This window comes from Stomoxys calcitrans, chromosome 5 (genome assembly GCF_963082655.1).
Source record: "Stomoxys calcitrans chromosome 5, idStoCalc2.1, whole genome shotgun sequence".
Lineage (NCBI taxonomy): Eukaryota > Metazoa > Arthropoda > Insecta > Diptera > Muscidae > Stomoxys > Stomoxys calcitrans.
Genome location: NC_081556.1, coordinates 71901219 through 71927617, shown reverse-complemented (window position 1 = coordinate 71927617; position 26399 = coordinate 71901219). Strand labels below are relative to the sequence as shown.

At 36.8% G+C, this 26399-nt stretch overlaps 1 protein-coding gene and 1 long non-coding RNA gene across 6 annotated transcripts in view; one reads left to right on the top strand and one right to left on the bottom strand.

Moving 5' to 3' along the window:
* Positions 1-6034, bottom strand: part of LOC106088761 (uncharacterized) — a 33182-nt gene extending 27148 nt beyond the window's left edge. Inside the window, exons 1-2 of the long non-coding RNA XR_001221503.2 lie at positions 5862-6034; positions 5655-5781 (exon numbers count right to left, since the gene is read on the bottom strand). This is a non-coding gene — a long non-coding RNA (uncharacterized LOC106088761). The remainder of the gene's footprint in view (positions 1-5654; positions 5782-5861) is intronic.
* The window catches only part of LOC106088760 (transient receptor potential cation channel trpm), a 572136-nt gene that overhangs the window by 274078 nt on the left and 271659 nt on the right, over positions 1-26399 (top strand). The window contains exon 1 of one of the 5 annotated variants that reach the window (XM_059369570.1): positions 16969-17193. The exons of the other annotated variants lie outside the window; for them this stretch is intronic. Within the exon in view, the coding sequence (XP_059225553.1) occupies positions 17167-17193 (27 nt within the window). The 5' untranslated portion in view covers positions 16969-17166. Of the gene's footprint in view, positions 1-16968; positions 17194-26399 lie in introns of those variants that run through there. 5 annotated transcript variants of the gene reach the window in all.

Here is a 26399-nt window from a genome sequence, read left to right as displayed (position 1 = left end):
AATTTTTAGATATCGTGTGGAGGCGTACTCTCCCCCTTACCCCAAAAACGCCACCCGTATCCGAAAGTGGTCCGTTGAGCACAATAAGTGTATCAAATGAAAGGTATTGGAGACCAGAAAACGAATATGGTATTAAAATTTGAAGATCATGTCAATATGGGACTCAAATGAAAAGTATTAAGCAGTAGATTAAAAATATGGCATAGAACATTAGGTCCAAGTAATGGGATTTCGCCCACCCCCAAATACCCCCATATTAGCCGACCATGGCTATATGGGACTCAAATGAAAGGTATTAGGGAGTAGATTGCGAAAATGATATTAAAATTTTCGTTCAAGTCTAGGTGGCGCTTTTCCTCCTAAAGATACGTCAAATGGGTTATTTGACCCATTATAACAATATTTGAGAGTAGAAAACGAATTTGATACCCATTTTTGGAGCCAAGTGTTTTGGGGTACGCCCCAAAGCTCCCCCTAAACTGAACTTCAATTCCGTTGGAAATAAAGAACGAATTTCATATCTATTTCTGTGCAAAGTGCCGGAGGCCGGCCCAAACCTAGAACACCCTCCAAAAGGTTCATATTTACCGGCCGTGGCAATATGGGGCTCAAACTAAAGGGATTTGGAAGTGCAGCTCGAAATTGATATTCATATTTGAGTCGAAATGTCTGAGGTGCCATCCCTCCCCTAATGAGAACATTACCCTAAGGAAGAACATGACCACCAGGAACCGCGGATGTTTAAGCTCAATGATAAGGGACCTTTTTTTTATAGCCGAGTCCGAACGGCGTTCCGCAGTGCGACACCTCTTTGTGGAAATTTTTTTAAATGACCAGGCATGACATTGTACCTCGCAAATGTCACCAACATTAAGAGGGAATAAACACCGCTTTGTCCGATGTTCTCGCCAGGATTCGAATGCTTTCAGCGTCATAGGCCACAATGGCACGAATTCGATATCCGATATATATATCGATAAAAAGATATTAGAGAGTTATAGAAGGCGCAACGGAGCGGGCCCGGTTCGGCTAGTAAAGGGTGATTTTTTTGAGGTTAGGATTTTCATGCATTAGTATTTGACAGATCACGTGGGATTTCAGACATGGTGTCAAAGAGAAAGATGCTCAGTATGCTTTGACATTTCATCATGAATAGACTTACTAACGAGCAACGCTTGCAAATCATTGAATTTTATTACCAAAATCAGTGTTCGGTTCGAAATGTGTTCAAATTTTGACAAATTTTGTTCAGCGATGAGGCTCATTTCTGGTTGAATGGCTACGTAAATAAGCAAAATTGCCGCATTTGGAGTGAAGAGCAACCAGAAGCCGTTCAAGAACTGCCCATGCATCCCGAAAAATGCACTGTTTGGTGTGGTTTGTACGCTGGTGGAATCATTGGACCGTATTTTTTCAAAGATGCTGTTGGACGCAACGTTACGGTGAATGAACACATTTCGAACCGAACACTGATTTTGGTAATAAAATTCAATGATTTGCAAGCGTTGCTCGTTAGTAAGTCTATTCATGATGAAATGTCAAAGCATACTGAGCATCTTTCTCTTTGACACCATGTCTGAAATCCCACGTGATCTGTCAAATACTAATGCATGAAAATCCTAACCTCAAAAAAATCACCCTTTATATAATATTCTACAATGACGACATTTTGCTGAGACTAGGGCCCGCCTTAAAATTCTTTTTTTAAGACAGTAATGAAATTCTTAGTAAAAACAAAATTTTAATGAAATTTTTTCTAAATAAATTTCAATAAAATTTTTCTAAAGACAAAAATTCAGCGTAACTTCCTCGAAATTATTTTTTAAAGACAAAATTTCTATAATTTTTTTTTTTAAACACAACATTTTAATTTAGTTTTTTTTTTAAGACAAAAGTTTTTATAAAACATGATTTTAATAAAATTTTTTCTAAAGGCTTAATTTAAACGAATTTTTTATGGATTAAATTGCAGCGAAAATCTCTCTAAAGACAATCTAAACTCGAGATTATTTTTTAAGGCCACAATTTCAATAATTTTTGCATTTTGCATAAACATTTTTAAAGCCTTTTTATTACCTCGATACCGTTATCCGATTTTGATGAAATTTTATACATTTATAATTTAGAGAATTTATATTTTAAATATTTTGAAAATTTTTTTTAAAACAAAAAATCTTTTTATCTCCTTATCTCCTGCAACGAAAAAAATTATTTTCTTAATATTTTATGACCATTTAGCAAAGAAAGGTGGTTTTTAAAGATTTTGTCATAAAATCGTACCTGCTGTCAAAAGAGGTAGGATTTTTGCCATAAATTTATTTTTTTGATATAGAAACCATCAAATGCAACAAGACATTAAAACGGTTTCCGAAATCTCACTCTTAAGAATTTTGGGACATTTTTTCGTTTGATTTTGGGAATATACAAAATTTCCGACTTTTGACAAGCCAATTTTCCCCCAAAACATGACGGGAAAATGTTTATTAGAGGTTCCAGTCGTCCAAAGTGGACGATTGGAGTTATCGAAATTTCATTACGACAACTCTATCCTAACTCTAACTGATTTGGGAATGAAAATTCTAGTAGAAATTACTTACATTGAAATATTATTAAAGGAGTTTTAAAATTTATTTAAGACACAAGCTATTACCTGTTGAAATCATAAAACTAATTTGAGAGCGAAAATGAGCATAAATGAAAAAATTTCATTAAAATACTGAAGCTGGTTCACCGAAACTTTCACTATAAAACAAAGATATTCGCAAGGACAACCACACTTTGAATGATTTGGATCGACTTATAAATAGTGTGTTGACAATAAATACAAAATTCAGCACTGACTTTATGTCCAAATGTCCCCGTCCAAGGGGTCAGTTCCCAAAACCCAATAGCGACCACAATTTAAAAAAAAATGGATGTATCTTTACCAATTTCACAGTTACAGAAGAATTTTAGCAATTTTGGATTTTGAAAAAAATGTGAGGTGGGCCCCTCTTCTCCCCTCAAAATAAAATCCTGGCTAGGGCCCTCAATATCCGAACCGAAAATGGTTAATATCGAACCATTATTAGATTTAGCTGCCATATAGACTGTTATACCGATTTTGTTGAAATACCGTCGACATCCGCAACGAGGTCCAGATCCAACTATGTTTAGATAATCTGATAATCCGGCCAATTAAGATTCTTAAACCCCATTTGTTAACCGATGTCGATGCAATTTGAAACAGTAAGATGCACAAAGCGTCTCTTTATCCGAACTGAACATAGACCAGATAGGACCAAATTTTGATATAGCTGTCATATGGTACGAACCGCCGATTAAGTGTCTTAAGCTCATAAAAAAGATGTATTTTCCCATTTCGATGAAATTTGGAGCGGTGAGTTGGACTGGATTTCCCTTGTCCGAACCAAATTTGGTTCAGATCGCACCATACTTTGATACCAATTTAGAATATGCAGTTGCCACCCAATATCCGAACCGTATATGGTCGACCATATTTGGTTATAGCTGCCATATGTACTGATCCTCAGATCTGGGATCTTAGGCCTTAAAATCCTCATTTATAACCTGATTACCTTGAAGTTTTAAACTGTGTATATAAACTTATCGGTACCTGAGCCAAATATGATCCAAATCGGCACATAGTTGGACACTAATATAGATATAGTTGGTTTTAAATAAGATAGGATAACAAATACATCCAAAGTTCGTGCCGAACATAATGGGTTTTTACTTGTTTTTTGGAATCAGGTTAGAATTGCTTTCGGTATATGCCTAAGAAATAAGGTCGGATGATCTGCTTATATAGGTGCAATAGACACAGATTCAGACTATACTTGACAAGGATTTGAAGGTTATGGAAGAAATCAATATGCAAATTTTCAGTCAAATCAAATAATAATTGGGCCCTCTAAACTCTAAGGAAGTATCGGTAGGTTGTAAAGGGTGATTTTTTTGAGGTTAGGATTTTCATGCATTAGTATTTGACAGATCACGTGGGATTTCAGACATGGTGTCAAAGAGAAAGATGCTCAGTATGCTTTGACATTTCATCATGAATAGACTTACTAACGAGCAACGCTTGCAAATCATTAAATTTTATTACCAAAATCAGTGTTCGGTTCGAAATGTGTTCATTCACCGTAACGTTGCGTCCAACAGCATCTTTGAAAAAATACGGTCCAATGATTCCACCAGCGTACAAACCACACCAAACAGTGCATTTTTCGGGATGCATGGGCAGTTCTTGAACGGCTTCTGGTTGCTCTTCACTCCAAATGCGGCAATTTTGCTTATTTACGTAGCCATTCAACCAGAAATGAGCCTCATCGCTGAACAAAATTTGTCAAAATTTGAACACATTTCGAACCGAACACTGATTTTGGTAATAAAATTCAATGATTTGCAAGCGTTGCTCGTTAGTAAGTCTATTCATGATGAAATGTCAAAGCATACTGAGCATCTTTCTCTTTGACACCATGTCTGAAATCCCACGTGATCTGTCAAATAAAGGGTGATTTTTTTGAGGTTAGGATTTTCATGCATTAGTATTTGACAGATCACGTGGGATTTCAGACATGGTGTCAAAGAGAAAGATGCTCAGTATGCTTTGACATTTCATCATGAATAGACTTACTAACGAGCAACGCTTGCAAATCATTGAATTTTATTACCAAAATCAGTGTTCGGTTCGAAATGTGTTCATTCACCGTAACGTTGCGTCCAACAGCATCTTTGAAAAAATACGGTCCAATGATTCCACCAGCGTACAAACCACACCAAACAGTGCATTTTTCGGGATGCATGGGCAGTTCTTGAACGGCTTCTGGTTGCTCTTCACTCCAAATGCGGCAATTTTGCTTATTTACGTAGCCATTCAACCAGAAATGAGCCTCATCGCTGAACAAAATTTGTCAAAATTTGAACACATTTCGAACCGAACACTGATTTTGGTAATAAAATTCAATGATTTGCAAGCGTTGCTCGTTAGTAAGTCTATTCATGATGAAATGTCAAAGCATACTGAGCATCTTTCTCTTTGACACCATGTCTGAAATCCCACGTGATCTGTCAAATACTAATGCATGAAAATCCTAACCTCAAAAAAATCACCCTTTACTAATGCATGAAAATCCTAACCTCAAAAAAATCACCCTTTATAATCCTTGGACGTCGTAATTATGCAAAATTTCACCCCAATCGGATAAGAATTGCACTCTCTAGGGGCTCAAGAAGTATAATCGGTTATGGACCGATTGAGACTATACTTTACAAAAATGTTGCAGGTCATAAAAGAAACCGGTTTGCGAAATTTCGGCCTAATCGGTTTAGAACTGCGCCCTCTAGACTCTCATGAAATCAATTTAGGATTTAGGTTTATAGGGGACTTTAGAAGGATATAGTCCAATATAAATGGCAATCAAGAATACATATAATCGGAGTTGAATATTGCATGATACTGTAAACATAAATACAAGATTTTTGTATCACTTCATAGAGCACGGTTTGTATAACAAGAAACTTGAAATATAGATAGTCAATTTAAATGGAAAGGAGCGAGAGCGGAGCGAAAAAAATTGCCAGAGCGGAAAAAGGTACCCGCTCCAGATCCCTGGTTATAAGTGTTGTTCAATTAAATGAATAATACTTACTCATTACATAATTTACAATACAATTTGTTGTACGTTTTAGTCACTATGTTAGGCATTTGTGTATTCTGCATCCTCGGGAGGGGCTATAATAAAGATTGTTAATCAGTTTGTATGGAAAAATATTGGTCTATATAGAAGATATAAAAGTTAAAGGTCCGTTTAGAACTGAATGATCCAACGAATCTCAACATGATGATTAGTTTATACTTATGTGTCATGACAAAAATTTCGGCCTCTGAGCAATTCCAGACCCTCCTTAGCTACTGAAGTTTTTGATCGATTTTGGGAGCTTTGGGAGTATGAGAAGTCTTCTCCCAATACAACAAAACTAAAGGTGTCTGCAATAAAACAAATCTATCAATTTTCGATATCAGTTGACAGTTGGCTGAGATACAAATACGACACTTTGCAGGAGAAACGTACACTCGGAATGAAAAAGAGTGTAATAATAACAAAAGATGTCTAATGTTTGTGAATGCAATGTCGGTCAACCTCAGACACACATTAATAGTATAACTTTCAGGTTAGAAGTATAATTTTTAACGAAATAAATAAGTCCAATTTTTTTATCAATTAAATTATTAAAAATTAGATACTGTCGTTGTTTTATAATTTTGAATGATTTATTATTGATGTGTAGAGAGTGTTAAATATATAATTATGAACATATTCTGTACTAATAGCATTATTTCTGTAATGATTTCTGTTATATCTATGTAAGTATGTTACATCGATAGTGCTGTGTTGATATCGGACCGGACCCGCTCCGTTGTGACTTTATTTCTATGTCCTTGAAGAAATAGAAATAAAGGCATACCGTAGCGCAGAGGTTAGCATGTCCATCTATGACGCTGAACGCCTGGTTTCGACTCTTGGTGAGACCATCGGAAAAACTTTTCGGCGGTGGTTTTCCCCTCCTAATGCTGGCAACATTTGTGAGGTACTATGCCATGTAAAACTTCTCTCCAAAGTATTAGAGTATTTTACTCTCCAATGCCTTTATTTTAATCCCACGTGATTCTAATTGGCCTAAACGCTCACTCGGAAAGATTTTGGGTTTGTTGTGTAGGCGAACGAACCGTCAGATAATTAATTCGATATGGATGTCAGAGCATACCCAAATACATTTAATATGAAATCCATATTGTCATGGTCGGTGTCTTTACCTCTTAATGGAATTTTTAAGGATCGAACATCGATCTAGACATTGGCTCTCAAATTTAAAAATACCTTTCATTTGATTTAAATATTGTCATTACGGGTTTATAAGGCCGTAGGGACGGGGTTTTTATACTCTTACCGAAATTTGTTATTCTTAGTACAGATGGGTGATGCGAATGTTTGTTTTTTTACCGTTATAGTTACCTAAATCCCGAATTTACCAAATATATTTTGAGGTGGCATGCTTTGGATAGAGCCGGCAATATATCATTGGCACCATCGATACTATCGCCAGAGTTCAATATTTTTTTTTTTTTTAATTAACAAAAATAAGCCATCCCCCACTGAATCTATCCCATAACATACATTGCGCCTATAGAGGGCGCAGTTTTCATCCCATGGGGCTAAAATCGATCTCCTGATGTTTACTTCTCATGGAATATTATGATAGTATCGATACTATCGATATTTATTATTCGATTATTGCGATTATCGATAGTTGGCCAGCTAACGCTTGGGGGCCTATGGCAAAGCTCTGGGCGTCAAGCCAGATACTTTGGTTTGAAACTAGATATTGTATTCAACTCACTAATACCATTCATTTAAGTTCCATACTGTGGAGATAAGTATATTCATTTCGGTTTGTGGGAGCCTTCCAATAGGGTACGTCATCTCAAATTTGTTTGACATCTTCGGATGTTGTTTTACTACAATGGTGCGAACAAAAATTCTGCGGTTTTTTCAAAATTAAGGTAAGAGGGAGGGCTCTCCAGACTTTACGTATCGTACTATTTTGTGCCCTATTTTCACCAGAAAACCAGTTTGAACCGTCTGTGAAAATTAAAAGAAATCATTTCAGCCGTTTTTAAGTCGGTTCACTTGAGACAATAGCTAGATACCTCTATTGCGGTTTTGGAAAGTCTCATTGCAAAGAGGTTGCAATTGGTCTATGTATAGAGTTTGAAATGTTTTTTTTTTTCTGAATGTGTCAAAAAACAGAAAACAGTGGGATGATACCTCTTGCGTTGTTTATTCTCATGTCTTTTGTGTATTTTTTAAAGAGCTCCTCGATAAGTTTTTGATTACAAAGAGAGTTTTTTGTTCAATGCAGCCAGAGTTTCCGACTGTACAAAATTAACTAATAAACAATAGGAAATACATATGCTTCATACTTCTTTTTGCATGTACAAAATTAAGTTTTAGTGAATAAATAATGTTATTTTGTTACTCACGACCATTGCAAATGATCTATGTGCATGTTTAGAGCCTTAAAAAAGACAAATTTGGGTCGATTTTAATAAGCAATCCAGTTCGGTTGCATATCCAACAGGCAAATATCTTAAAGAAATTTTTTCATTTCTTTGTTGTATTGCACACTCTTTTAAAATTTTCTTAGCAGCTGAAAAAATCCCTTAAACTAAATTGTTTTTCATGGTTTTATTTTACGTAACTATAGTTGAGTTGCAATTAGGGTTGCCGTTTTTTGTAGGTTCCTATCAAAATTGGTAGCTTTCTATTCTCTTGGTAGGTTGGTGGGCTGACCTCAATATTTGATAGATTTTTCCAACTTAAAGTTAATTACTGAACAAAATACATCGGATCACTCAAAATTATTTCAACTCTAGTCGTTTCTGTGTTTTCGTTAAGAGTGAACCATAGACCATGACCAGGGGTAAAATACTGATACTATTTCGAATTTCATGAAAAACGCATAAGTTCTGATGTTGACTGTAACTGATACGAGTGTTAAGGGATCTCTTCGAAATTTACTAAATTCTGGGTAAGAAATGAGGTCTTTGTGCGTTAAATGCCTTCAATTCGAAAAAGGGATTTTGGCAGCTGCATACAAATATGGTCGGTCCAGATGTTGAGGGGTCCATGCAATTCACTGTAACGGGGAAAATGGGTAGTAAAGCGCATTTCGCTCTATCCAAACTCGCCACGGTTGCCGTGTCTCACATAAACGTCTGAAAACAACCAGCAAGTTACGGTTGGTATTCTATTCTGCTTTCGGAATAGCCGCTGAAATTTGTAATAGTTTCGCGTGCGAAATTTGACAGAAATCAAATGTTTTTGTTTCCATACCAAAACACGTTACTTTATCTGCACTTATTGTTTTCTCTATCTTCTTATATATAAAAATAAATTTGTGTTTGTTCGTTTGTGTGTTCCTTATGGACTCAAAAACGGCTGAACCGATTTTCTTGAAATGTTCAGATATGGTGCATAATGATCCCGTGGTGAAAATAGAGTACTACATTTTTTAATATCTGAAGAGGGAGCGGACTCTCCCCATTACCCTAATTTTCAGAAACGCCAGATCTCGGTGATGGGTGGTGCGATTTAAGCGAATTTTTGTGTGCTCTCTTATAGTAGCCTAAAAACAAGAATTTGGTATCCAAATTCGGATGGGATACCTGGGGGGCGCTCCACTCCCAAAACCTACAAAATATATATATAAACCAATCACGACAATATGGGACTTAAATGAAAGGTATTTAAGATTAGAAAACGTATCTGATATCCAATTGTCGGAGAAAGTGTTTGGGAGGCCACGCCAACCCCCAAAACACCCCTAAATCGGACACATTTATCCACCATGGAAATATGGGACTCAAATGAAAGGTATGAATGAATACGAATTTGATATCCAAACGTGGGACCAAGTTTCTGGTGGTCCACCCCTTCCCCAAAACACTCCCCAAACATGACTTATTTGCTGACCATGGTAATATGGGGTTTAACTAAAAGCTATTTGAGTGTAAAATACGAATAGTTTTTGGGGCCCATATTGATAGTTTTTGGGGCCCATACCCCAAACCGGACATATTTGGTGACTTTTGCAATAAGGGGGTTAAATGAAAGGTATTTGAGATTAGAAAACTAATTTGATATGTAATTTCGAGGTCAATGCCAATATGGGGTTCAAATAGATGATATATAGATACATGAGAATAGAGCACGTAGCTGATATATTTTCAGGGCTTAGTGTTTGGGGCACCACCCCTCTCCCCAATACATCCCTAAATCGGCCATATTTGCCGACCATGTCAATGTGGGGCTCATATGAAATTGATGCTCACTTTCGGGACCAATTTTCTGGGATCTACCGCTTTCCCAAAATAGACCACAAACAGCAATTATTTACTCACCATCCATATTGCGATGGCTCAAAAAAAGGTATTTGGGAGTTGAATACGAGAATCTAACTTTGGGACCATGTATTTGGAGCACCGCTCTTTCCCCAAAAACCCCCCAAAGGGTAAAAATTTGCCGACCATGCCATTATGTGGCTCAAATGAAAGGTATTTGAGATTGGAAAACTAATTTGATAATCAATTTTGGGGCCAAGTGTTTATGGGACGCCTCATCCTTTATACTCTACTTAAACCAACGGCAACCAATGGGGTATATATATATGGTATTTGGGACAAGAGCACGATGCTGATATTTTTTCAAAGCCAAGTGTCTAGGGGACCACCTCTCCCCCGCAAACACTCCTAAATCGGACATCATCAGAATATCGGGCGGAAATAACGACTTTTTAGAATGACATTAAACCATGCGAGAGAATTCGTGGTCCAATAAAGATCATATGGAATTCAGATAAAGGCACTTTTATTGTTAATCCAACGATAGGCATGTACTTTTTTCGTAGCAAGGCATTTCACTAAAAGATCTTTTTTGTCGAAAATAAATGTTCAAAGGATAATTTTGTGCCCTATATAGTAAAAGAAGGCGCAGCTGAGCGGGCCCGGTTCAGCTAGTTTTATATACTTTTTCTCAAATAAATAAAGAAATACGAACCATTAAAACCAATGAAACAAACTAAAATGATATTGGCAATAGTTTCAAGTGTTGCCACTATAGTAGTTTTTTTTTGGCATTTTCCTCACTATAAACAGAGTACTACTTTTCCGCCGATTTTCAGCCAATGTTTCGCCGACGTTTTTTTTTTTTTTTTGTATGAAGTTTGACAGCATTCCGCTTGAAAAACTGAGCAGAATATTCAGATTTCAACTTTATTAAGATGACAGTTCTTTGTTTACATTCACAGCAAACCACTCAATTTTTTTGCACGTTCTCTTTCTCTCATAATACGGGCACATGTACACACACTCGAGCGCAAGATTCTATGGTTGCGTTCAGGATGCTCTGATAAGGTAGTCATGCGAACAGCTGAGTGATTTTTTTTTAATTTTGCTATCGAAATATCAAAGGCTTGATATCACAGCTGTGTTATTTTTCTAAGATATTAAAAGGTGTTCTATTTGATCCGATATTCCACACATAAGCAACAAAACAGTGTTATAGTGATGAAAATATAAATGCATATTTGTGGAAGATAAGCTGTAAAACAAAGTTTATTCTAAAACCACTCTAACCTTTAAATTTACAGCATTTGCCACTTAAGGTAGTTTCGTCGGGGGTAGATTTTTGTTGTTGTGCTAATGACCCTACCTCTTAATTGTACCATGGGTTGCGTTGAGGACAATGTCGGTTAAGTACATCAGCTTGATAGGAAAATTTTGGATTAGACGATCCGATATAGGATTGTTATACAAATGAGATCACCTTTTAAATCCGCCTTGGGTTGTTCATTGATATCGAGGAAAAAAGTACCTCAGACTTTTATGAATTCAAAATTTCTTATCGGGAGATAGCGAGATCATCTATGAATATAACGACCATCTAGTATGTATAAAATATACATACTAGATGGTCGTAGGGTAGAAAATGTATAATATGATGTATGAAAGATGGAATAGCAAAATGACCAACACTTCAGTAGTGAATATAAAAACATATATCATTTTTGGCTTGTAGAACATTTGGTAGGTTTTGGTAAGATTTTTTTTTAAATTTTGGTAGAAAATAATTTTTTTGAGTGGCAACACTGGTTGCAATCCATAATCAACCCATTAAGTTTCTGTTTCCCTCCGCCATTTTCCATCCGTACGCCATTTTTAACACACTCGAGACAGTTTTTCCCATTAAATCGTCATAAACCCGGCCCATTAAGACTTGAATATAAATGTGGATGTCAAATTCAAATTTGCCTCCAAAATATTTCATTTTGAGTCCCATATTGTATAGATTTGCATAGGTTTGTATTTATAAGAATTTCTTTTATTTAATCCTTAACGACTAACGGTCTTATTCCCAAAACTTAATGAAACACTAAAATAGGTTTATTTGACAGCTCTATAAAGAAATATGTCAAATAAACCTAATTCAAATCATCATAAAGTTTTGTAGATTGCGGTGTAAATGTATATAAATATATACAAGTTTTAGATTCAAGCTAAGAAAACTTAATGTAGATTTGTAATATGTTTATTTGACAGATTTCCTTTATAGAACTGTCAAATAAATCTATTTTAAGGCTTCTCTCAGTTTTGTGAATATGTATTGTTGTATGTATTTGAAAAGACTAGACTTTCAATAAAAGGAAGTGAAGAAGGAGGTCAGTATAGCGTATAATAATAACGAAACAGGACTAGGACTACGAGCTCACTGAATGTATGGGGCATGTTAGGAAGATAATGAAACGTTGGAGCATTTCCTATGTCATTGCCCGGCTTTCGCGGCTAACACACACCGTCAATACCAGACATGAACCAACTTAGGAGTGTGGTATGACTTATGTGCATGTCCATAGTGTCATGGGGCGGATTAATATCTCCAACCTCTTTTCAACCTTACCTTACCTAAGTGTAGTATTAACATTTTTTACAGAAGAGGCGGCGTAAAGGTTCAATGTTTGTATAGTTCAATGTAAAACAAATAATTGAAGCAGCTGATAGTTGTCTGATGGTCTGTAGGGACAGGACAGCCGGACGTGATGATTTTACGTCACTTTGATTATTTTTTCAAAATTTGGCACTTTGCCGCTTGACCATTTTTGCTTGAATCTCTTTATAATTCGACGATTTTTTTGGGATTTATTTGTATTGAAATTGACCTCAAATTAGAGAGAACAAGTTCCGAATTATGGTTTATGGTTGACTTTTTATGACAAATCCGCATTGCCCAACTTTAATGTAAAGGTTGGTTAAATTAAAATGGTCGATGTTGATTTTGAATCACTTTAACGCTCTGCTCGATTATCTATCTTTCCATCATAAAAATTGTGATAGTGTGAAATTGAGAAATGCCAAATCAAATGCAGAAGAAAGCTTGACGTTTACATCATCGACCCTTAAAATGTAAGCACTCTTTATATAATAAAACATTTAAATGTTATAAGCTCTCCAATCATATTAAAGTCTGATTTCCATAGTTTTTGTTATCATTTGTTTTGTTTTACAATAAAAATTATTTTTTCTTTTAAAACATATTATGTATATATTTACGTATTTCTTGAAAATATTAAAAAAAAAATATTCAAACTTCAATGTTTTTGAAGTAAAGGTATTAACAAACATTATAGTGGTCTCCACCCTTCGATAATATCACGATTTAATGTATTTAAGACTAATTTAAGAAAGCGATTGATTTTTTCTAAAATTTTTGAGTTTTTTTTTTTAATTTTGACCATTTTTACTTAATTTTGACTGTTTTTTCCGAAAAAGTCCTGGCAGCACTGTATGGGGAACATTTATATAAATTCTATTCTAAAGTTAAAAGAATACAGACTTCCAATAGCTGTGTTAAGTATGGTTCAAATCGGTCCATAACTTGATATAGCTGCCATATTAACCGATCTGGGTTCTTGACTTCTTGAACCTTAAGAGGGCGCAATTCTTATCCGATTTGGCTGAAATTTTGCATTAAGTATTTTAAGTTTTATTTCGCAACAACTGTGCCAAGTGTGGTCTAAATCTGTTCATAATCTGATAAAGGCTCCCATATAAACCGTTCTCCCGATTATACTACTTAAACCTTTAGATATACGTGACAAATATGGTCTAAATCAGTCTATAGCCTGATACATATAAACCGATCTCCCGATCGGTTCCTAAAGGGGCCCCGAATTTGCTGAAATTTTACACATTGACTTCTGCTATGGTCTTCAATATTCAATTCGTTTATGGTCCGAATCGGACCATAACTTGATATAGCTCCAAAAGCATAGCAACTCTTATCCTAATATGCCATCCACGGAGGAAGGTATATAAGATTCGGCCCGAACGAACTTAGCACAATTTTCGATAAATCAGCATAACTATAGCTATTGCCCGATGTTAATTTCTTAAGCATTTATCAGTGCATTTATGAACTGATTTTCGCAAAATTTTCCACAATGTATTCCTTTATGGCTTCTACTAATTGTACTGATTTTGACCGGAATCGATTCAGATTTCGATATAGTTTCCACATATGCGTTAGACCAATTTTGAGTGGTATTCCAACAATGTGGTAATTTTTCCATCTATCCTAAAGCAAGCTTGTCACAAATCATTCTTTTATGACATTTAACATGTTATGTGAATTTTATTAAAATCGCTTTTCTCTTCCCTTTTCTTATATATAAAATTCAATTTGTGTTTGTTTGTTTATTCCTATAGACTCAAAAACGGCTGAACCGGTTACATTGAAATTTTCACAGATTGTGTAGGTTGGTCTGGAAGGAAAAAAAGGCAATGTAATGTTTTAATATCGGAAGGGGGGCGGACCCTCCCCTTACCCAAAAGTACTACCCAAAAATAAAAGTGGACCGATCGAGACAATATGGGATTAAAATGAAAGGAATTCAAGAGTAGAATACGAATTTTATAATAAAATTTGGGTCCAAGTACCAGGGAGGTCGCCCCAGCTCCAAAACCCCTTAAAATAGGTTTATTTGACGATCATGATAATATGGGACTCAAATGAAAGAAAAGTATTTGGGAGTATATAACGAATCTGGCATACAAATTCTCGTCGAAGTATAGGGGGTCATAAAAACGCCCAAATTGGGCACAATTAGCCAATATGGAACTCGGTTTGGTTGTTCCGTATAGACTGAAAAAAGGCAGAACCGATTTTCTAGAAATCGCATATTTTGTAGGTTGGTCTGAAAAAAAAACCGACGGACCCTCCCTCTTATGCCAAAAAAACAACCCAAAATCAAAAGTGGACCGATCGGGACAATATAGGTACCAAGAAAGGTATTGGAGAGTAGAATACGAATATGGTATTAAATTTTGAGTCTAAATACCCACCGGGACACTCCCCCAAACACACATAGGGACGTTCACTTCAATGTGGGGCACAAATGAAAGGTATTCGGGAGTAAATTTCGAATCTGGCATACAAGATCAGATCGAAGTATAGGGGGTCCCGCCAACCATCAAAAACGCCATTAGACCCATTATGACTATATGAGACTTGGCTGAACCGATTTTCTTAAAATCTTCATAGATTGTGTACGTTTGTCTGGAAGGAAACATAGGCTATATAATTTTTAGATGTCGATATGTTACCCTAAAAACGCCACAACACAATGGGCACATCAAGAGTATCAAATGAAAGGTATTGGAGACCATAAAACGAATATGGTATTAAAATTTGGGACCAAGTACCCAGCGGGACCCCAAACCCTAAAACTCCTTCAAAAAGACATATTCGAAGTTCATGTCAATATGGGATTCAAATGAAAAGTATTAGGCAGTAGACTACAAATATGGCATTAAACATTAAGTCCAAGTAATGCGACCTCCCAAATACCCCCAAATGGGCATATTAACCGACCATGGAGTAGATTACGAATAAGACATTAAAATATGCGTTCTAGGTTTATGTGACGCTTTTTCTCCTAAAGATACGTCGAATGGGTTATTTGACCCATTATAACAATATTGGACTCAAATGAAAAGTAATTGAGAGTAGAAAACGAATTTGATATCCAATTTTGAAGCCAAGCGTTTTAAGGTACGCCCTAAGTCACCCCTTAAACTGAACTTCATTTCCGTTAGGAATAAAGAACGAATTTGATATCTGTTTTCTGTGCAAAGTGTCGGTTGCGGCCCCAGCCCCAAAACACCCTCCCAACGGTCCATATTTACCGGCCATGGCAATATGGTACTCAAATTAAAGGGATTTGGAAGTGCAGCACGAATTTGATATCCATATTTGAGTCGAAATATCTGAGGTGCCATCCCTCCCCTTAAAAGCAATTCTCATTACCCTAATTTTTTAAAACACCAGGAACCGAGGAGGGGCAAACTTCTCACACATCAATGAATTCTTTCAGATTCAAGTTTAAACTCAATGATAAGGGACCTTTTTTACAGCCGAGTCCGAACGGCGTCCCGCAGTGATGCACTCTTCTGGGGAAAATTTTTTAAATGACCATGCATGGCATTGTACCTCGCAAATGTCGCCAACAACGCTTTGTCCGATCTTCTCGCCAGGATTCGAACGTGTTCAGCGTCATGTCTACAATGGCACGAATTCAATATCCGCATTCAGGGCGAAGTGTCCCCACCCTAAAAAGATATTAGAGAGTAAACGAAGGCGTAGCGGAGCGGGCCCGGTTCGGCTAGTATAAATAATATATACATCGCCCTAATTTCAGTTATGGTAGTTATAAACATTTTAAACAGATTTGCTCGCAACTTGGTATGGATTGCTTTACTACCCATCTGAAAACCTTTGCCGAAATATATCGAAATCGGTAAAGAATTCGATTTAGGGTCCATATTGTGGTATTGCCCAATTTCCATTTAAAGGGTAGGTTTAGAGTATTATACAGTCGGCTCCGCCCTACTCTTGCCTTTCCTTACTTGTTCTTAAGGTAATTATTTTCGGACTTGCTCAAGGTATTCCAGTTTTCAAAATAGAATAGAAAATATCAATCATTTCATCTATTGAATGAAGTATAGTCCAATCAGTCGAACTTAAAAATGTATTCATTGATAAGTCTGTGATCATCAAAATATTTCACCACAACAACACATGGCAACTCTGTGGCGTTGTTTAATGACGAGATTGAGAGAGTAAGAGTCACGCATTTATTTATTTTTTATTAATCAGTTGGCGTTATCTCCACCACACGGCCAAGCAACCACAACACAATTGACCGATTTTTACACTCCACATGTTTATTTGACGTCTTGCCGCAAGAGCGCATTCAAATAAAATCAATGAAGAGATTGACAATTTGTTGACCCAGTATTTGGCTGGTATATCGTGGGCCATAGCAATTTCTGAGTTCAGTTGAAGTCGCGGCGCTGTTTACAAACTTTAGTCTCTCCGCGGTCTCTCTGTACATTTCGTAGACCGACACCTTTTAGTGTTCTTTGTTTAAAACCCCCACTCAACTAAAACTGCAAAAACATAACAAATCCAATGTTTTCGGTCGATTAGTTATCCAATCACTTGGCCAATATACAAAGCAAGACTCCACGGAGGTAGCAGCAGAACAATGTATTTCCACACAACTTGGGTTTTCGTAAGTTCCACTAAACAACACAATGTTCTCCAATAAAATGATGATCTAAGTGCTTAAATGTGTTGACTTCACTTAAAAAGAGTCACAACTAAATGCAATCGCCATAGAGGAGCAAGTATCTTAGTTGAATGAACAATTGTTGTATGCCGACAAAATAGAGTGAAATGCGTGTTGTGGGAAAACGTTCCTATTTGGAGGCGGTTGACCCACGAATATCAAATGAATAGAGAATTTTCGGTTAATTTTTAAGTACAAACTGGCAATACAAAAACTGAGAACATGAACTACAGAAAGTCGTATGCAAGCGAAATGCCGAAGAGCTTCGACGACTATAAAGTCACACATGCACATGAGATCTCCCACTGAAATTCAGTGTGTGTGTGTATGTGTGTAAGAATGTCGCACTATAGTGCTAGTAGATATGTGTACTTTGGTTTGTGTTTGCTTTGTTCTTCCCAGTGGCGGAATTAAAGTAGTCTTTTAGCACAAGGGCCTGTTAAATATCCAAAACCTAGTGTTGAATAGGCTCCCAACAAAATACTTTTGAAGACCTACTTATACTAGACGGATAGAATGGTGAACATTTGCATCAACTGTGCCTTTTTTACAATCTAAAGTACTAGTCCCGAGTTAAACTTTTCGCCCCAACAATTAACAATATGCCCATTTAAACCCAGTAAGGAAAGGCAAAAGTCGGTCGGTGCCGACTTTATAATACCCTACACCTACCCTATAAATAAAAAGGGGGGCTATATCTAATTCTGAACCAATTTTGATGGAACTCGGCGGATGTATTCAGATAGGTTATTAAAATTACTGTATCAAATATCGAGTAAGGCACATATGCTCAAAATGTAATAACTACGGTTGACAAATGACAAAAAATTACCCAAAATGTGACGAACATATACATGGGAATTACGCAAATTTTGCACATGCACATTCCACTAAGGAACAGACGCAAATTTCTCACATATCAATGAGTGCAGTCCGATTCAAGTTTTAAGCTCAATGATAAGGAGCCTCCTTTTTATAGCCGAGTCCGAAAGGCGTGCCACAGTGCGACAGCTCTTTGGAGAGAAGTTTAACCTGGCATAGTACCTCAAAAATGTTTCCAGCATTAGGAGGGGAAAACCACCGCTGAAAATTTTTTCTGATGGTCTCGCCAGGACTCGAACCTTGGCGTTCAGCGTCATAGGCGGACACACTAACCTCTGCGCTACTGTGGCCTCCATACATATACATGGGAGCTACATCTAAATCTGAAGCGATTTCGACCAAACTTTATGGATATTGTGGAAGTCGTCGAGGAAAGCGTTGTACAAAATTTTGGGAAGATTGGACAATAAATGCGGTGGGTCTAGAGTGGAAATCGGGCGATATATATATATATGAGAGCTAAATCTGAACCAACTTCTGTGAAATTCACCAGTAATATCGAGAGTCATAAGAAAATCCTTCCTGCCAAATTTCGAGACAATCGATTAACAAATGACCATTTTACTGCAGTATTTCTGCAAATCGGACGAACATATATATGGGAGCTTTATCCAAATCTGCACCGATTTCTATAAAATTCACCAGTAATAGCGAGAGTCATAAGAAAATCCTTCCTGCCAAATTTTGGGAGAATCAGTTAACAAATGACCATTTTATTGCTGTACTTCTGCAAATCGGACGAGCATATGTATATATGACAGCTATATTCAAATCTGAACCAATTCTTTCCGATTTCAATAGGCTTCGTCTCTAGGCCGAAAAACATTCCCATACCAAATTTCAAGACGATCGGATGAAAAGTGCGACCTGTAGTTTGTGCACAAGGACAGACGGACAGCCAGACAGACGGGCATAGCTAAATCTAATCAGAAAGTGATTGTGAGTCGAGAACCGAGTTGAGCAAGGAAAATCGAAGACACGGTTAATAGAGGTTTTTCTTAAATTTCATTATTTATATGTTTTTATTGCTTTCTGGTACCATACACAGTTTCTATGATTTTATATAAATTGGTGTATAGAAAGCTTTTTAAAATATATATGCATAAATGTTTAAAGTACTTATTCAATGTTTTCTGTTTTTGCGAGTGTATTCTTAATTTTTTTGGTTTGTTTGTATGTGATGAACATCTTTCTCTGAAATTTATGGACTACTATTGTTTTCAAGATATTCCAATAGAACACTATATGCCTATATTGCTTAAGCTAATGGGGGATTTCTGGTTTTTGGAGTTTCATTCGTCTGATTCTTCGGAATCCCCATTAGTCTCGTATTCTTCGTTTTGGTTAGCCATATGTAGTATGTCATCAGATACAATAGCATAGGATTTGACATTACCTCGACCTCCATCTAGTTTGAGAGAGATCATTAATTGAACATCCAGGCGTTATTGCATTGTTTGATTGTATAATTGCAGCATAATTCCCCTTTTTGTTTTCGTGGGACAGCAGGTTGTCCCAAACATTATGTTAAACTAGTGGTGTTACATTGACCCAAGATATAGCAGCTGTCTTGATATTCAAAGATTTGGCGAAATCGTGTCTGCTATCTGAAACCAAGTTTTTGGATGATTAGTTTATGGTGGTTTCGGATTTTCCCTTGGACAATAGGCTGAATTAAGCATATAGAAAAAATGTTGCTATAACTTTTTCAGATATCACTGCTTACATACGTCTAGAAGCAAAAGCACTTTGTCTTTATCAAAGCAATATTTTTTAGAATTTCTATAGGCATACTTAAAAATTATTTACTTCTTTTGTATTAAATCCCGTAAAATTTGTTGGCCTACATCATATTTTTTTGAAAACAAACCAACTGATATGTGTATTTACTGTGATCTTTATTCAGTTCCAATTCTTCGTGCATTGAAAGAACGTTACGTTCTGTTTCTTTTGTAGTTGGAGCCTTTTTCAAGAAACACCTTGACCGGTTAGCTTTTAACTGAAGACTGAATGTTATTTGATACTCAACTTAAACTCAAAATAAAAAGGGGCATCCTAGAGTTTTAAATCAAAAAATGTGAGTGGTGCACGGATAATAGGGGAAAGCACGGTTAATAGAGGTAAACCATGGTTAATAGAAGCACAAAAGCAATAGAGACCCGGATAATCGAGGTTCAACTGTAATATGTGAAGTCTTTGTCACTGCGAATGCACTCGTTACTGGGCTTAAGGAAAAACGTTTTTCGTGAATATTTATGTTCTACTATTCCGCATGTTTTTTCGACAGCAGTTTTTTACTCCAATATGCCTTTATTTGAATATTATTTGGTCCAAATGGGCCTCAGTCGGATTTTGAGATGTACTGTATTCCTTAGAACCCGCTATTTTACGTTCCATATTGTTGTACTATACTCTCCATTTCATTTAATATAAATCCCGTATTGCAACGATTGAAATTTCATATTAGTACATATCAGAATTTCATATTAGTACATATCGGAATTTCATATTAGTACTTATTCCTATATACCTTTAATGTGATTTCATATTGTCTTTTTGATCTATTTACATAACGGTCCAAAGAAAAATATGCTTAAATCGCTTTCCCATCCTTGAAGAGGAATGTTCTTCTACTTAAAATATCGAAAAAAAAGAAATTTAACCTATATTACCCAGGGGATTATTCTACACCATCTGTGAATGTTTCAAGAAAATCGGTTTAGTCGCTTGTGAATGTATAACAAACCCAAACAAAAACAAATAAACCAACACAATTGATAAGTGTAAATCGGGTGATGTATTATTTCAGCAAAAGCCATCGAGTTCATCGTGAGGCAAAAAAGTGATATCTTTTAAAAATCGTAACGATTGGATAACAAATGAGATATTAACCTTGATTGCTGAAACACGCTATATTTGACATTTCTCTACGTGAAGAAACTACGAGACAACTTATCCAAATAGTTTAGGGCCTTGTTTGTAAAGCCACATTTGAGCCTTGTGTTCACTATGGGGCCTACTAAGCAAGATATTATTTCCGCCTCTGAGACGTAAGCCAATCTTTTCTCTGTTTTGTTTTGGGTTTTTGCAGTTTCTCTTTCAAAGTGGAGATTTTTTCCGCCAAAGAGCTCATAAAAGAGAAAAAGTATAGTGGACGCATTTTAATGCTCTAGATGCAGGGATGCCAGATTGATATGGTAAAATAAACCCTTTTTAAAATTAGGACAGAATTTTTTTAAGTGCATAAAAGCTCTATCGGATGGAAATTGATATGGGAGTCATATCTATCTGAACCAAAAGCGTTCGTCTTGGGGCCAAAAAATGGCTTGTGCAAAATTTTTGGACGATAGTAAAAAAAAAATATATAATAATAAAAACAAGTAAAAGCGTGCCGGGCCGAATCTTATATACCCTCCACCATGGATCGCATTTGTCGAGTTCTTTTCCCGGCATCTCTTTTTAGGCAAAAAAGGATATAAGAAAAGATTTGCTCTGCTATTAGAGCGATATCATGATATGGTCCGGTTTGGACCACAATTGAAATATATGTTGGAGACCTGTGTAAAATATCAGCCAAATCGAATAAGAATTGCGCCCTTTGGAGGCTTTAGAATTAAAATAGAGAGACCGATTCATATGGGAGCTGTATCGGGTATTTGTACAAAATTTCAAGCGGCTAGCTTTACCCCTTCGGAAGTTAGCGTGCTTTCGACACGCTCGACAACCCTGTCTGTTAGCTGTTTTTTTCTCAATGCATTTTTTGTACAAAAGCAGATTTCTTGTCCACTCAATTACATTATTCCCTGACAAACACATGACTCTGTGCATCTTTTGGAAGATGTATTGATGGCTTCGAACGCTAGACAACGGCAACGGCTCTCATTGTTCCTTGTGCCCAGGTTCGAATCCCGGCCGGGCTCTGCCGAATTTTTATTTTCAAGATTTTTTTGCCTGTTAGGGAGTAGTTCATTTACTTTAAAATTTTTGTTTGTTTCTCTTTCGAGACGAGCTCAACGATCTGGAAAGGAAAAGCCAGAGATTGCGACCACCATCGCGAGATGGTTAAAATAACTCATCGGCCATATTAGTAGTGTAGGCTTGAAGGCCCGCCATTGACATGATGTACAATGCTCTTACTTTACTACGCTCGACAACCCTGTCTGTTAGCTGTTCTTTTCTCAATGCATGTATTTGTGTAATGGCAGATTTCTTGTCTACACCATCATACTACTCCGATGACATAGAAATGACTCTGCATCTTTTGGAAGATGTATTGATGGCTTGGAAGGCTAGACAACGGCAACAGCTCTAGCTATTGTTCGAATCCCGCCCTAACAGGCAAAAAATTCTTGAAAATAAACAAGTAAAAGCGTCCTTAGTTCGGCCGGGCGGAAACTTGGGAACCACCTGCTAAAATATGGGAGCTACATCTGGTTATAGACTGATTTGGACCGTACTAGGCACAGTTGTTGGAAGTTAAAATAGAACATTTTATGAAAAATTTCAGCCAAATCGGATAAAAATCGCGGCTTGTAAGGGCTCAGGAAATAAAATTCGGAGATAGGTTTATATGGGAGCTATATCATGTTATAGACCGAATTCAACTGTACTTAGAACAGTTGTTGGAAGTCACAACAGAACACTATGTGCAAAATTTTAGTCAAATCGCGACTTGTAAGGGCTCAAGAAGTCAAATCGGGAGATCGATTTATATGGGATCTATATCAGGTTATAGACTGATTGAAACCGTACTTGGCACAGTTGTTGAAAGTCATAACAGAACACTATGTGTAAAATTTCAGCCAAATCGGATGAAAATTGCTGCTACTAGGGGCTCAAGAAGTCAAATCGGGAGATCGGTTCATACGGGAGCTATATAAAAATCTGAACCTATTTGGCTCATTTGCCATCCCCAATGACCTACATTAATATTAAGTTTCTGTGCATAATTTCAAGCGGCTATCTTTACGCGATCGACCGCTATCGTGATTTCGAAAGATGTACATACAGGGCTAGATCGACTCAGAATGTCGAGATGATCAAAAATATTGATACTTAATGCGGTCGTAGATCAAAATTTCGAGGTGTGACGAACGGAATGACTAGATTAGTATACCCCCATCCTATAGTGGTAGGTATAAAAAGAATATATATACTTTGTTGGGTATTAGTTCAAAGTTTCGATGTAGTAATACATCGAACAGATTGACGATCCACCCATCTTATGGTGGAGGGTATAAACACGGGAGGTCGTTCTGTTAGGCACCAAAACAGAACTCAACCTGTCTATGGTATAAAACATATCTGTGACAAGCTTAAGCTCAATATCCTCATTTAAAAAACTGTAACTTGAATGTGAAAAATATTTAAAATTGTGTATACCCATCACTATGGATTGGAAGGAAACTAATCTCATCATATACTCCATACGCTTCAAAATAGCTACATTGGACCACATAAAGTATATATTTTCATGATCGTTTTGTCATTATAATTCCACATTACCGTGACCTCCGTAATATGGTGCAGATAGCTCCAAATAGCCTCCACATAAACGGCTTTATTTTTTCTTTTAGCATACATAAATAGAAATAAATAATCAACCGCCCAAGTATGTCACATATTAAGTTAAATAAATCATATGTATTTTTCCATGGTGGTAGGTACCCAAGGTTCAGCCCTATCGAACTTATTTGAATTTGTTTAGATGATCAATCATCTGGATTTATGTATATAAATGTAAAAAAAATATGTATATTAATGTTAATAATTATATGTGATAGGCGTCATGTCATCATCGACGCACAACTATGGCTGACTGCCCAGTTTCTTACAATTTGATCGATTTTTTTTTTAATTTCGCTATAACATTAATATATACGAAAAACAATTTTTATGCTACTTCTAAATAGTAAACCCACATAAGATGTTCAACGTGAAATGCAAATAATAATCATTTCGATATCCTTAAAATGAAGGAGTTCTCTTACATACTTATAGTTCTCTTGAATGCCATTGTGGTGAAAAGTTTCTCAATTAAAAAAAGCTGATTGTTTGCAATCTGTACTTTATTGATCCACAATATTATCATAATCATTTGCGAAACTTTGCAGTGCATTCATTGAGCTTCCTTGTTCAAGCTGCCAACCACACTACGCAGCACAGCTGAAAGAAAAAACAAAAAACGTGAAAATATTTTTCGATAATACTGGCTCTAGTTGATTTGACCTGCACCCGTTCAATCGGTTTGCAACCGTCGAATGAAATGTAGTCCACACAGACAAATAGATCACGAGGCAATATGAGCAGAGTATTGTCAAGGTTAACATATCCAGTACTGGCCAATTACAATACCGACGTCATTTGTGAGGTCCTAGCACCATAAAACTTCACAACGATTAGATGCAGCTCAGCGGCACGTCGTTCGCATTTGGCTGAAAAAAGGAGAACCCCTATTTATATGTTTAAATAAAACAACAACACACACATCTAATTTAGGCCGTTGGGGTCGAAAAAGGACTTAAATGAAACGTTTTTTGTGATAGAGTAAAACTTTTGCCTTCATATTTGCGTTGACACAGAGAGGACCAGTGGATCTTTGAACATGTGTAGCTTTGTGATATAATTTTCAAAGTAGATAACAGCGCCACGAAGCACCTAGTATGAAAATAAAGAAACAACTGAATTGAATGAAATTTAACGCCCATTGCGTTCGATGCACATGCCTTAAACTCGGACCGCGGCGCCTAAAAAGGATTAACCAAATTTACTGGTGGCAGTCCTCCTCGCCAATTTGTTTGTTCTTTCATTCCCCTTACTTCTCTATAGCCTGGCACCCAAACGATGCGAATCGTGCCGTGCTCAGGGAAGACGTTAATTTCCTTCTTACACTCCAAAACCGTTTGTGACTTTACGATCATGGTTTGGTTTTTACCAGTTAATATGTTTAAACTCGATGTCTTCGCGTTAACACCATGGTTAGGTTAGGTTTAGGCGCCACAGGAATAAGAGAAGGAAGATGCCTTCTAGTTAATATCGTTGGACCATTCTGATCGCTTTAAAAAGCCCAAAAACTTGCGAATATTCAAATTCACTAAATTAGACAAGTTCTTACAGAAATGAGAACCTAAAGTGGAACTCATTCTGACTGCCAGTGTGGGACACACACATAGCAGATGTTTCATAGTCTCTTCCTCCCGACGTCCTGACAGCTTCTGCAAAAGTGGTTGCTAGAAACCTTCAGTCTGTTCAGTCTGTCAGCATGTTTTATGATCAGAGAGTGATCTCTCGGGATGGACACAATGACTGCGACGTATGTTCTAGCTAGCGTCAGTAAAGGTGTAGACCTCTTTATGTCTAGATTGGGCCACATAATTTTGGAGTTTTCACACTGCACTTTTCAGCTATCTCGTTGAGAGATCTGCGACAGTCGGGAGGTTTTTGAATTCAGAATTAAGTTCTCCTGTCTGTCTGAGAAGACAGTGGTCCGTCAACCTTCTCGATATAACCAGTTCTAGTTCTTCAGAATACACCTCGAAGCCCACCTGGTCGTCTAGTGTGAAACCAACCTTATTGAAGTCAACGTTACTTCTATTACCAGGAATATCGTTGTTCCAATCGGTTCTATCCGGAATAGTGGTACAATACTTTTTATCAAAAAGCGGTTCAGGCAGGATGTAATTCATATTGCCTGGAACATCGGGCATTGCATCAAGGATAACACAGTGTCCTTAGCCACCACATGATCAAAGAGAAAACTCCCTTGTCCTCACAGCAGTGCTAGCAACCATTTTTTGTCTAGCCACAATGTCCAGAGGCATTAGGTGTAGCATTAAATTCAAGGCATCAGATGGTGTCATCTTTAGTGCTGATGTGATGTACAATCCTTTGGATCTGGTTGAGTATTGAACAGTGGGTGGACGCCGTGAAGCGCCGTCCACCAGAATACAACACCATATAAATTTGCAAATCTAACAACTTCAGTATACACCCAGTGAAAGACACGTGGTGTTTAATGCCTTAGCTGTTCGAATTAGCGATCAATTGAAGAAAACTCCCTGGGATGGGTGAAAAATCGGGACTCAGATTCCGACAGAAAAAAAGGGATTTCGCCAAACTGGGAACTTAGGTTCCTTTTACCAGCAGTCATGCATAATAGCTGCATTCGTCGTTCATACTTACATGGATTAAATGGGCCAAATAACGAGACGGAGGTTTTGGTTTCCAATGTGGTTTTACTGACGAGAGTGAGACACGAGAAGGTGTGT